Source organism: Clarias gariepinus, chromosome 3 (genome assembly GCF_024256425.1).
Source record: "Clarias gariepinus isolate MV-2021 ecotype Netherlands chromosome 3, CGAR_prim_01v2, whole genome shotgun sequence".
NCBI classification, from domain to species: domain Eukaryota; kingdom Metazoa; phylum Chordata; class Actinopteri; order Siluriformes; family Clariidae; genus Clarias; species Clarias gariepinus.
The window spans coordinates 17,473,036-17,486,701 of NC_071102.1; the positions used below are offsets into that span (position 1 = coordinate 17,473,036).

The following is a 13,666-nucleotide window of genomic DNA, read 5'->3' on the forward strand; positions in this document are numbered from 1 at the left end:
GTGATATCATCAACAGTATCAAAGACCCAAGGGGTGATGTGTGTTAGCAGGGGGAGTGGAAAAATGTACTGGCAAAGCTACTGAGAGACTGGGACTGGGTGTATGGCAACCACAGAAAGGCTTGAATAGCCCAGTTACAAGACCTGTTTGGAAACACAAACAATGGTAGCACAGCACTGGCTCTTAACCCTGTTTTAATGAATGCAACTCAAGTCATTCCCATGTAACACCTCTGTCTTGCAGGCTCTGCCTCCTCTAGCTCGGGGAGGGTTAGGGGTATAAAAGCTCCATGGCATGGCAGGGATTCAGATTTACGGGAGGGCACAGAGAAGCTTTCTGTCCTTCTTTTGCACACTGCTTTACCATTTTAGCACGATGCAGACAAGGTAAGTAAGCAATTCGTATTGCTTTGGGATTGACTACATTTAGCACGTCAAGCTCTCATGTCTTCTTTGTTTCATCTTTCCAAATATTATTATATAGTTAAGCATTTTATGTCAAATAATATTGTTGAATTTTGTTTTTAGCTTATTGTTAATTAATTATATGTCAACTCTACAAGGAGATTAAATTATTATGAAAATTATAACTTTATTATAAACTATTAGGTGTGATTACATTTAAAAGTATTAATGTTGATTATTTGTTACTAACAAAACAACTGTGACTGTATTATTAATAGTATTAAATTAGGTGTGAGACTAGTTGTAAGACTCATATCATATTATCCACAGTATATAATAAGACATGAGGTATGTGATAAGTATGAGGTAAAGTTTGAGAAGAGGCAAAGGCAAGATCTCAACAAACTGTAGTATGTCTTGTTGTTTACTGACAATTTTACATTTTGGACTTATGCACATCTTCTCAGCTTATTAGTCACTATTTGTCATTTAATTTAATTAAAATTTAATTGTTTCATATATTTTTTCTCTTCTAAGGACACTGGTTGTTTTTCTAATCATTGTTTTTGTGGCTGTCACTCGTTCTGCTCCAATAAATGGTAAGGAATTACGCACAGAGACATTTACCCATCTGAGTTCACTTATTCTGCCTCAGGGCTAACAAAGTGCTTTGATCACCCATGCTGCATAATCCTTCATCAATTAATTATTACATGACCATAGTTTCAGTTAAGCAGCTAAAATGTAACACTGCCGCATTTGAAATGTGCAACAATTCCGCTCTTTCAGGGGGTACTTCGTGCTTTTCCCAAAGAAAATGTAATCAGAGCCCATGCTTCTCTTGAACACACAAAGACTTTTTGTTCACCTGAGCTTGTTGCACTAACCAGCTGTCTATAAGAGTTTGTTCTTTATAGATAATGAAATTAAGATGTCTTAATATCACTTATATTAACTTACCTGGGTTTTATTCCCCTAGATGGCACAGACAATGATGGTAAAGACAATTTGCTCTTTGAACTTGTTTATAAAATTGTGTAGTTGTAGTAGTTTTATGTTTGTAGAGTTAACTCTATAGCTCTTGTTGCAAACTTTATATAAATATTGTCCTGATTTATAAAACAAACGCAATGATTCATTTATTCAGATTTGTATTATTTTGTGTTTTAGAAAAAGACCTGGCTCAGCTAGACAAATTGATGGGTAAGTGTTAAATATAAGAGTAGCATAAAGAAAATGTTGCTAATGAACTTTTAAACAAAAACACATAAAATAATAATTAATCCTCAGTAATTCTCAAAACTAGACTCAAGTTAACAACTTACTACTGCTATAACAAGTATGATATCCAATTACTATTTTCTTTCTCATAATGATCTACTAAGGCAGTGTACAAGCTTGCAAAAAGTGCTCAATCTAATATGCATAAAGTAAGAGACTTTAGTAATCCACACCTTAAACGTCTAACAAATAATTCTGCTTTTTCTCTTTTTTAGCTGTTAATAATGGATTTCCTCCGACTAACAGCCCTGTAAATGAAGAATCTGGTTAGTGAGGCAATTCTCTTGAGATTTACACATGAATATTCAGTACTGTTTCTTGAATTATATTGAAAAGGTTTTATTTACTGTTTCAATGTTGGACTTAAATCAATTGGATTTAATATTTCACATTTCTAATTGGATGAAGCTGGTGATATTTATGACAGTTATGGTTTTATATATATATATATATATATATATATATATATATATATTGATTCAGCATATCCTCTCCTAGCAGGTACTACAGAGGGAAAGGACTCTGCAGAAAAAGCAGAAGGTAGGATTGATCAGACATAACCCAAGTGTATAGAGATTTGAGGAACAGATACAGATAGTTCTTTGAAAAAAGAAAAAAAACATTGGCTGTAACTATTTCATTTTCAGGAGCAGCAAGTGAAACAGCAGATACAACAGAAAAGCCAGGTGAGATACCCGAGAGACACAAATAAACAGAGAGATGAGATATGAGAAAAGCAAATAAACAATGCATGCTCAACCAACCAAATCAACAGAAGGCAGCTTAAATTAGAATAAAGGTAGCTGCTAGTGTGTGCACTCTGTATGGAATTCACTTTCATTTTTAACAATAATATTTATGCTGCAGAGGTTTGGAAAATTTGCCCATAACATGCAAAGTACTCCAAGTACTCATGCTGCTTAATAATAAGATGTGTGACATGCTCAATCCTGTTTAATGAATTACTGGGAGTGTTGAGTGGATTATTGTAATCTGATCATGATTGCAAATCACATGATTAAAGACCTAATCAATAATATACAAACAGGTAAGCACAAATGAGAGGAAGACCCATTATCAAATACTTGTTTTATGATTTATTTTATCCCCAAAATACCCATGTTTTTACCTGCATTAAAGCAATGAAAGAATAAGACTAGAAGACTAGAAGAATAGAAATCTTTGATATGTAGGAAATAAACTATTGACAGAACCAAATAATTTTACATTTAATTAAAGCTCTTCAGCAAGCTTTCATGAAACGTGTCACACTGTAGGTTTAGCACCTTTCCTAATTGCAGCCAGCTCCATTTAGCTTAAAATATATAACAAAGAATTTTATACCCAACACTGGACTCTTAAAAATTCATGACGTAATAAATCTTCCCCATCACAGGGAAAATAAAATTGTATTTATTTCTTTTTTATTACAAATAAAAATATATGTAATTACAATTTTTTTATTTCATATTTTGAAAAGAGTTTAAAGACAACTACAATATTTCATCAGATACTAACAATGGGGTTTCAATGACATTAAATGGTTTTGTGATTAAAATTTATTGTCTAGCACAAACTGTTATTTCAGTGAAATGCATTAGGAAACCACATGCTGTACTTTTCAGGTGACACAAGTCACGATGAAACCACCAGTGGTCCAGATTCAAAAGGTAAGAAAGAAAGGAGTAGGGACAATCTGATAATTTTGATTTGTAAATATTTTCTCACACATTTCATACTGATTTCCCAAATTTTCTTTTTTGTGTGTGTAAAGCTGCTTTGCGACAATGACTATTGTTAAAACGCTACACAAATGAGTTAAAAGAATGCAGCATTTGGAAAAGCATCTATTAATTTAGAACTAGTCATATTCTAAAATCTGTATATATTTAGCACTTATTTCAACATAAAATGATGAAGAACATGAAAAAATAGATAGTGTGTGAAGACCCTTTGTTTTCCTTTAGAGGCCTCTGAATCTGCGTTAATGAAGAAGGACTCGGACATGTCAGGTGAGCCCAGGACTCATAGGATTTATAAATTATAGACAAAAACAGAAATAGTTGTTAATTATCTGTTTTTTATTTTATTTATTTTTAGACCCATCTGAGGAGAGTAATAAAGATCTTCAAGGTTAGTCTAAAGCTATAAAATTGTGTCACAGCAAAAATACAAGAAAAGAGAATAATGATTTCATGGAATTCATATTATTTACGCACCCACAGATGACACGGCTGAACGAGCATCAACAGAAAAGAAACTAGGTAATAGAGAGTGATAGAAAGAGAGCGAGAGCGAGAAACAGTTGTATTCCTTTATGGATTTATCATTTATTTATCATTTCTACAGATGAAACAGAGGAAGTAACAGACAAGCAAACAGATCCTGAGAGTAAGAATATACATAACAAGTAACATTCAATATTAAAAGGATTAAATCATAAAATAAATACAAATTGGCCCATTTATGCATTTTACTGTTCCAGATACTGACTCAACACTCACATCATCAAAAGAATTTGATTCTTCCGGTAAGACACCAGGAAAGAGCAAACGTTTTTGAGTCAAATAACTACAGGGTTCTACATAAAGCTAACATAAAAACAAATAAACAAAAAAATAAATGCCATGATACACAGGACATTCAGGTTATTTATATTAAAAGTAAAAGAAAGATTTTTTTAAAAATAATATATTTTAAAATGTGAAACAGATTATTTTGTAGCTTTAAATGGTATTTTTTTTAACAGTTTATTTTAGTATTATAATGTGGATCAATATGCAAAATAATAATTTTGTACCCTTTTCTGTAAACACCTTTTTGAGACCATAAGCTTTTTGAGTGCCATAAACTCTTGGAATAATTATACCTGTTGATAATTTTAAGGAGATCATGATTATAATAACTATAAGAGCATTAGCATACACGCACTATTTAAACATTTAAATATTCTGGTTTGACACACCTTAATGCCGTGTACAATTTTAGATAAGACCTTTTCCAGCAAGGAAATGGAGCCACGTGAAGAGGCTAACAAGGACTCTCAAGGTATTATTATACATATAATGTAATTTCAAAGTAACAGTTAATGAAGGTATAATGAATCATACAAATTACTGTATATCTAAATCCATATTTTATTATTTTCTTTAATAGGCATGCTAACAACTATGAGTTCTTGCAAGCATAATTATTGCAAACATCCACTCACCTGGTACACCTTTACTAACCTGACCCTAAAAGCAATTTTTAAACAATAAATGTTAAAAGAATTTTTTAACATGTGCCTGTAAATCTAAAACAATAATCCATTCATCTTTTGAAGTGACCTAGCTAATGGGCTTTCAGATTTGAGGTTATGGTATTCAAAAACAATGCATTCAAATTAAGTAGAAGAGTAGTTAATTGTGGTATCTGTTGTATCATAGCAATAAGACACTACAAGGAGTATTAAAGTCTCAATTAAAATAACCGAGCTTTGACTTGGCCGTAAATTTTCATTACAATGAGATTAGTTTTTTGCTTTTCAAAAGGGTATTGTGTTGTTTGATCATTTGTTTGATCATTTGATCACAGGAGTCAATGTCCCACTGTAAGTCTCATTAAAGAATAATGCAAATGGCAGGTTTATTTGGTTTTATATTTAATCTCTTGTAACACAAATTCCTTCTGCAAACTTGTTTAAAGGAGAAAAAAATCATCTTCTTAAAGACTAATGTTAAGAATAAAGAAAATACTGTGGGTATGATCTTATTTTCGTTATTTTTGCTACCACATGGCACAAAATAACATTTAAACAAATAAACCTAAATCATTGTCTATTTCTTAGTTCCCTAATGGAACTATAAATGCATGCATTATTAAATGCAGTCACGCGAGTAGGACAAACTCATCAGCTCTATAGATAAAAGGGTCAAAGACAGTGATAGGATTAACAGTAAAGCATAAACATGGAATGTGCTACAAGTGCTAAAAAAAAAAGTGCTCAGTGATAAAGTGTAATAAAAGTTAGATTAAAAAGAGATTTTTTTTTTTTTTTACAAAATAAAATAACCCTTACACTAATATCTTGCTTATGTTTTTTTCATTCTTAAACATGTAAATTTGGTATGTTTAATGTTAAAATTGTAAACTATAATATATAATATAATGCAATGTACCGCAGGTTAACACCAAACATGATTATTACTTAAATTTTAAACTACTGTCAAAACATTAAGTGATTATTAACAGTTTGAAATATGAAACTGTGTTAACTCAGTTTTTACATCATGTTTGTATTTCTATATTTCCAGAATCTGAAAAACACAAGGCAGCTGCCAGCACAGATACCAACAAGGACAGTAAAGAACAAGATGCGGAGAAAAACTCAGAGATGGAGGACAAGGACAACACTTCCGACAAAGCTGTAGACACGGATGATGATGTTGATGAGACTAGAGACACAGAAGACACTGATAAAAAAGACTCCGCAGAAAAAAGCGGCAGCAAGCATGATGATACAGACAAAGATACTGACCATGACAAAACAAGTTCTTCAGACCTGACAGAGAGTAGTGACAGCACTGAGAACACTGACAAAGACAACAATAGAAACAGCAACAAAGAGACTGATGAAAATAGAGACAATGATGGAGATAGGGATAAAGATGCAGATAACGACAGAGATGGGGAGGACAGAGATAAGGATGAGGACAATGACAATAATAGGAATAGTGATAAAGATGAGGACAAAGACAATGATAGGGATAGTGATAAAGATGAGGACAAAGACAATGATAGGGATAGTGATAAAGATGAGGACAAAGACAGTGATAGGGATAGTGATAAAGATGAGGACAAAGACAGTGATAGGGATAGTGATAAAGATGAGGACAAAGACAGTGATAGGGATAGTGATAAAGATGAGGTCAAAGACAGTGATAGGGATAGTAATAAAGATGAGGATAAAGACAGTGATAGGGATAGTAATAAAGATGAGAATAAAGACAGTGATAGGGATAGTAAGAAAAATGAAAGAGTCAGTGATGGAGACAACAATGGTGACAGTGACGCAGACAATGATGTTGATAGCAAAGACATAAAAGATGAGGAGGATAGTGCAGATAGTGACATGGACACCATGGACGACAAAAGCAGTGAGAAGGAAATGACTGCTGAGGGGGAAAAGAACACTGACCAAGAGTCAAAAGACAGGTCTGAAGAATCTCTGCCAGGGTCTTTCATCATGGACTCCTCAAGTAAAGAGGACAGTCAGGACAGAGAGACAAGCAGCACTGAGTCCACAGATAAAAACAGCTCTGACAGCATGGATCATGATGACAAGGACAGTGCAGAGACAGATGGAGGAGGTGCATTTTCCGATCTTACCGACACTACTTTGCACACTGATGCTATTAATTTATACATAAATCCACAAAAAATTTGGAGTAATATTTTTCTCTACAGTTTCAGATGTCAGTGCTAATAGTTCAGAAATAGAGACTGTTGGTAAGTTACATATTCAAGTCCAGTGTTTCTACTGTGGATTCTAACTCAGTGTCTTAATGACTGGTGTTCTGTATTCATACATGGTCTAGATGCAACATCACTTGAAACCGCCGAAGACTCTGAGGGGGACTCCAGTGGTAAGAGACACGCGCATGAACAGAACAGCAAAACAATTTTTACTAAAGCTGAATAAGTTGATTTTAAAATGACTACTTGCAACTTCCTAGATGACTCAAGGGATGCAACAGAGTCAAAATCACAAGGTAATTATATTACATTCAAGTTCTTCAACATGCTGAAGGCTTTCCATTTTTTTGGATCTCTTTGTATAGTTTAGGTGTTAAAGTTTTACTGTTTTTGGCATTACAGAGGACAACACTGATGAAGACATGGATATAGACACAACTGGTATGCAAAAATGCTGTTTATGGGAACTGACAATAAACTTTCAGATTGATTTTACAAGATTCTTTAGCAAAACATATTAGCAGACACAACCTATAGATCAAAATGTAAATTAGTCTTCACTGGTGGAGGGACAAAATATTCTTAACGATTGGGAGGTTGTGGTTTATGCAAGCTTTCAGCAGTTGATCAGTTTTATAATATTATCTGACAAATCATTTTTAGATGAAGATATTGATACAGGTATGGATGAAGATGACACAGTCCAGAAAGATGCTGAGGGTAAGCCATAAGATCTCAATTAGCATTAAAAAGTATTACAAATATATCAAATAGAAACCCATACATATACTTTGTAACTTGTTTCTATATCTTGTAGAGAGGATGTTTAAAATAAGTGTGAATGAACTAAAACCTGTTGGGTTAAACAGCACTAACACTTGTCTCTTCACAGGAAACCCATCTGACATACCCAACCAGCCTGATCATCTAGAAAACACACCGCAAGGTATCATCAGATAAGTGTAGTGTTGCGATCTGAATGAATAGCAGGAATGACAGAATGTTCAATAAAACAGAAAAATAGCACAGAATTAATTTTTGCTCTGTCTCACATTTATAGTTGGATGGACCATTAAGCAAAAACCTAAAATGTACAGCATATGTTTTTTATTCTATTCTATTCTGTTCTTTTCTATTTTGTAGGGTCTGTTGTTGCTAGCAATAATGCTTCTCTAAGCTCTTAGCACCCAGAATATCACTGAATTAATCAGTTCTACAGGTAACAGATTGCAAAATTTGAAGTCTTCTCACTATTATGGAACAACAATCACTGACCAGGATAATTATTGTGCGTGTTTTTCAATTTCCTATACAGGGTCAGAATGGTGACGTGCTAAAAGAAAAGTAACTGAAGTCATTGTGCTAATCATCCATTTTGATTCCCTATTAACATGATATTTTACAACATTCTGTCCCCACTGATGAAGTGTCCTTGGATGGAAAATAAATTATTCTGTGTATGGTCTGTTCCTTATAATTCTGACAGTCTTCATTTTTAACAAAAAAAACAAAAAAAAAAAACAATAATAATTTGCCATTTATGTTTAATTTGGGAAGAAACTTGGAGACCTTTTTTTTAACATAGGAAATTTAAACCTTAGTTATTAGTCAAAAATGTGTTTGTATACTGTTTTGTTACTGTTAAAAAACAAAATCAGTGATCAGTGACTTTTCCCACAATGTGGCCCTGGCTTTAAAATACATTCTGCCCACCTGACTGCTCAAGCTTCTAGACAGACACTGTTCTCCTTAACCTCAGTCAAACATTGTCCAGCTGAAATATTCAATGCAATTTTCTATTAAAATATATTAAACCATTTCATAAAAAACATGTACTGAAAATTTAGCTTAACTGTACATTAAGTCCACATCTCTGAAAATATATTAAGTAATGGTGTAGTGGTATAACAAAAAAAGATTGTTTGATAATTCTTGAGAGTTGTATAGATTAATTCATGTCACTTAAATGTGCACACAGGGACCAATTCTAATAAAGACTGAATTGTCACACAAAGCTGAGATCATGTATTTTCTATGGAAATACTTACACAAAAACTTGCCCAGAGACACATGCACACATTAATGTTTAGGCACATATACTAATACATACTGATGCATGCTCAAGACACATACAAACAGACACATGCCGGCAAATATATGCACAGACACATGCACACGGAGGCATGCAAACAGATGCAACAACTGAGACACATGCACACAAAGACATACAGAGACAGGTACAGATATACAAGCAAAGAGACACATGCACAGGTATGAAGACAAATGCACTCAAAAACATGCATGCAGACACAAGCACTAAGTCACATGTGCATAGAGTAACATGCACAGGGACAGGGCACACACATGCGAATAGATACAGATAAAAAGACACATGCACAGGAATACAGGTGCATAGAGACAGGCACAGAGACACATGTATGTACTGTATAGACACATGCACAAATACATGAACAGAAATACATGCACTCAAACATGCACAGACACTTGTGCAGAAAAACATTTGAGCACAGAGACGCATGTACACACAGGTAGAATGGCAGATGCACACAGACACGTCTGCCAAATGCCTAAATGCGGGGCAGTGGTGGCTCAGTGTGTTAAGGCTCTGCGTTACGGATCGGAAGATCTGCGGTTCGAGCCCCCGCTCCGCCAGGTTGCTGCCGTTGGGCCCTTGAGCAAGGCCCTTAACCCTGTCTGCTCCAGGGGCGCTGTAAAAATGGCTGACCCTGCGCTCTGACCCCTGCTTCTACTAACAAGAAGATATGTGAAGAATAAAGAATTTCACTGTGCAGTAATGTATGTGTGACGAATAAAGGCTTAACTTAACTTAACTTAAATGTAAATGCATACCAAGACACATGTACACAGGAGACAGTTCGCCACAGAGATATTTGCACACAGACATATGCAAAGGGATTTATGCACAGACACATATTCACAGAAAATAACTGTGCACATTGCGCAAGATGCATACACAATGCCTCCTTGCATGGGTTTCTTCACAAGGTTAAATGTGTACATGTGTCTGTATGTGCATGTGGCTTTGTACACAGACACTTGCACCAGAGTGCAAAAACACATGTACACAGACACTTGGACCAGAATCATGCTATTGCCTAAATCATGCGGTGTTCTGACCCAGCAATGCCACCTGTCCCGGTCAGGCCCTACACTAAGCCAGCCAAGCCCAGCTGCACCATTTGCAACAAACTAATTCTGCTGCCTCCACTCTGGTGGTACCCCCACCTAACTTTAAGTGTGCTCTCTTCACACACTAGTGCTGGCACCCCAGGGTTAGTCTATGTCTATAATGCACAGCTATCACAAAAGATTAAGAAATGGCAATGACAATACGTGCAACTTTGATTCACTGCAATGTTCTTGCAGGCTACTGACTGTAACTTGTGATGAAAATTCATAATCATCTTTTTCTTTAGTAACCAATACAACATCCACTGCCTTTTTAACTGGTTAGTTGTAAACAACATCAACTAATAAACCTATGCTTATTTTGGGTAACATGATTGCAGGAGCTCTATTCTTTGTTGTTTTTAATTAGTTTACATAAAAAATAGCTTGGACAAACACCCACTGGTTGAAAATATTTGTAATATGAATGTATTCAATTGTAAAATAATTAGAGAAAAAGGAAAAGGATATTTAGATCCACTTGACATACAGAAAGTCAATGAATTATTGCTATTAAATCAAAAACGAAATAATCTCTGCAATATTTTCTATTATTCACCCTCTTTAGAGTATAGTACATCATACATTTTACATTCTAGTGTGTTCTCTGTATGTGTTAGCTTGTAACTGGTCACACGTGAAGTTACAAGCTACCTGTTTAAGGGGGGGACCATTTGAATGTGATTAGATCACATCAATAGTTTAAATAAGTCAGATTATGTTTCAGCATCATTAAGAACAGCAACATTAAGCATTATCCAAGTTTTTAATTTTATTTTAAATCTTGAATTCATCCAGTGGGCGAGATAATTTGATCTCTTCTATGTGAAATACATTTCCATGTGTGCCTCTAAATGGTCATCAGAGCCGGGGACTCAGACTCACGTTACACATAAACTAAACTTGGTGGTCCAAGCTTGGTGCTCACTAAGGCAGGAAGGAGAGAAGGAGAGAAGGAGAAAGAAATAATAGCTCAAACAAAAGTCACTAAACAGCTTAGAAACAGAGAGCCTGTGCCCTGCCAGCCTGAGCAAGATGCATTTCCCAGTCAGTACAAGTGGCCAGCCAGCTCCCGACAACCAGAGTAAATTTCCAAATGTAGACAGCCAGTGAAGCCTGACCCCCTGGAAAAGTACCACCTGCCCCAGCCTACGGCGACCCACTTTCCCAAAGAGTCAAAAAGGCGAGGAAGGTCACGAGAAACTTTTCTGAAATTTTACACTTTAATTTAGGGTGTAAGAGGTTTTCAGTGTCTGCTCTGGTCAGGGGACTGATATCTGTGAGAAAAGGTTTACCTTTACCTTACATTCAGGTTCTCAGTCACACAGAGACACTTATGTGTTGTAAATGTAGCCTTTCAGGACAGGACATTTGTTTTATAACTAAATCTTGGGATTTAAATATGGGGTTTATGAGGTGCTCTTAAAAGTTTTATATAAAGACAAGCTTATTTTCACCACTGCTCTTTTTAGCATCAGCAAAATTACATTACAGCACAAACCACACTCACAAATAACATGTTGTTTAGTCGCTTTTAGTATATGCTTTACATACAGCTTCAATTATTTGGTTTTTAGGTCAAAAACTGTGTCATGTTTAGAATAAAGGTTAGACTCTCTTTTTTTTTTTTCCCCTGAATCTATAACCCAAGCAGTGTTTACTGTATATCAGGCCAATTACTTTCAGGTTTCTGCCAAATTGCTCTTTGACAAAGTTTATTTGTTAAAAATAAAATACAAAGTAAAGTGAAATAAACTAAATCTAGAACTGCGGACAGTTTAATTACAAAAATGATTAAAAAAAAACAAAAAAGTACTGTGTCTCTAATATTAATGTTGTAGAGCAACAATGCCTTCTCAAAAGAATTAAAAAGAAAAAAAGCCCAGTAAACAGTAATTAATGTAACAAAGTCAGTATTGGTGTGAGAACACTTTAAAGACACTTTAGTTTCATGTACAATTTGTGCAATTTCATAAGAAAACTAGCTACTAATTTTTGCTGAGCGTCCTGCAGAAACACTTACGGTTCTGGACTTTCGCACCTGCTTCTTTTTCACATTTTTCATAATATGCTGCTTTGTGGTGGAATACTGATGTTTGAAAATCAGAAATGTTTTTGAACTGACTCAATACTAAGTCATAAAAAGTAATAAAAAAATGAAACAGGGTGGCTAATACTTTTGCACTTCAGTCGTTTAATATATTTGTTTACATGATATTTTTATAATATTGAGTTTATACTGTATAATGAATCATATTTTCTTTGTTTTTATATGAAATGTGCAAAGCGGTTTCTTTTACAGAGAGGCACACGCTCCACTATCATGAGAAAAGCTTTGACACTTTAATAATGGCATTTAGAGTTTATGTGAGATGTGAAAGAGGAAGCAGGAAACTAAGCTGATGCTCTGATTAATTGTAACATCTACCTGTTAGTCGGCCTTCAATTATCCCCTCAGTCCAGCAGAATGGATTCCTCCCAGAGTTAATTACAGAATAGTCAGCTGTCTCCAGCACCACTCGTCCCATAATTTCAGAAAGATCTTGTTTCTAACAATACAGTTCCTTCAGAGCAGAGCTGTCTCCTGACCAGGATAGTAGAATGTTTATAACAGAGCTTGAGATGGTGTTGAAACACAAAAACTTTTTTTGTTTTTGATTGTGTAAAGCTGCTTTGCGGCAATGAAAATTGCTAAAAGCGCTATACAAATAAATTGAATTGAAAGAACAAAGTCTGCATGCTGGAAAAAAAGAAAGAAAATTTCCTTCCTTTCTTAAGTGTTTTATACTCATTGCATGTTGTGCAGTGTGCAAACGTAATACTAAAATTCTTGCAGGCCTTGTTGCATGATTTATGTATTTTCCTGTGAATTCCCAGTAAGACACTCTCTCTTGTCCCCCTGTTTCTGTTAACTTGAAACACCAAACTCTTAGTTAACAGCATAGACCTCAGTGGCTGACCCCTAACCTCAGCCAAACTGGATGGAACCCGCACCAAGGATTCTCATCACCCAAGATAGGCTGCAAAGCTGCTATGGTTTCATCACATTACAGAGGGCTATTGTCCTGGAGCAGGCAGGCCTGCAGGAATCTGAAGAGGCATAGGACACAAATCAAGCTAAGAGAAATCTTGGCAATATTACTGGCGGACCCCATTGCTTGTAATAATGTAGCCTTTCTATACATCCTCACCTCTGAACCTGGACATTTAATCTTGCAGGGCAGATATGAGCTCGCATTTCCAACAGAACAGTTTAGTCCAAAGGCAGCTTGTGCATCGAGCTTTAAACAAGCGTGGTGACAGGAAACCTCTGA

At 35.1% G+C, this 13,666-nt stretch overlaps 1 protein-coding gene across 5 annotated transcripts; it reads left to right on the forward strand.

Annotated features, from left to right (window-relative positions):
* Nucleotides 1-304: 304 nt before the first annotated feature.
* On the forward strand, nt 305-9,144 carry stm (starmaker). Of its 5 annotated transcripts, none has more exons than XM_053492779.1 (23): nt 305-386; nt 942-1,003; nt 1,384-1,401; nt 1,575-1,607; nt 1,901-1,951; nt 2,169-2,225; nt 2,333-2,371; nt 3,311-3,355; nt 3,653-3,697; nt 3,786-3,818; nt 3,911-3,949; nt 4,035-4,076; nt 4,171-4,215; nt 4,674-4,733; nt 5,981-7,036; nt 7,134-7,175; nt 7,265-7,312; nt 7,403-7,438; nt 7,545-7,583; nt 7,806-7,862; nt 8,035-8,088; nt 8,286-8,361; nt 8,458-9,144. In XM_053492779.1, exons 1-22 carry the CDS (start codon nt 376-378, stop codon nt 8,324-8,326), a joined length of 1,953 nt encoding a protein of 650 aa, XP_053348754.1. In that variant the 5' UTR covers nt 305-375; the 3' UTR covers nt 8,327-8,361; nt 8,458-9,144. The 5 variants fall into 5 exon arrangements, with proteins under 5 accessions (XP_053348754.1, XP_053348755.1, XP_053348757.1 ...); XM_053492780.1 differs by having other exon boundaries at nt 2,184-2,225; XM_053492782.1 differs by lacking the exon at nt 4,674-4,733.
* Nucleotides 9,145-13,666: the final 4,522 nt, after the last annotated feature.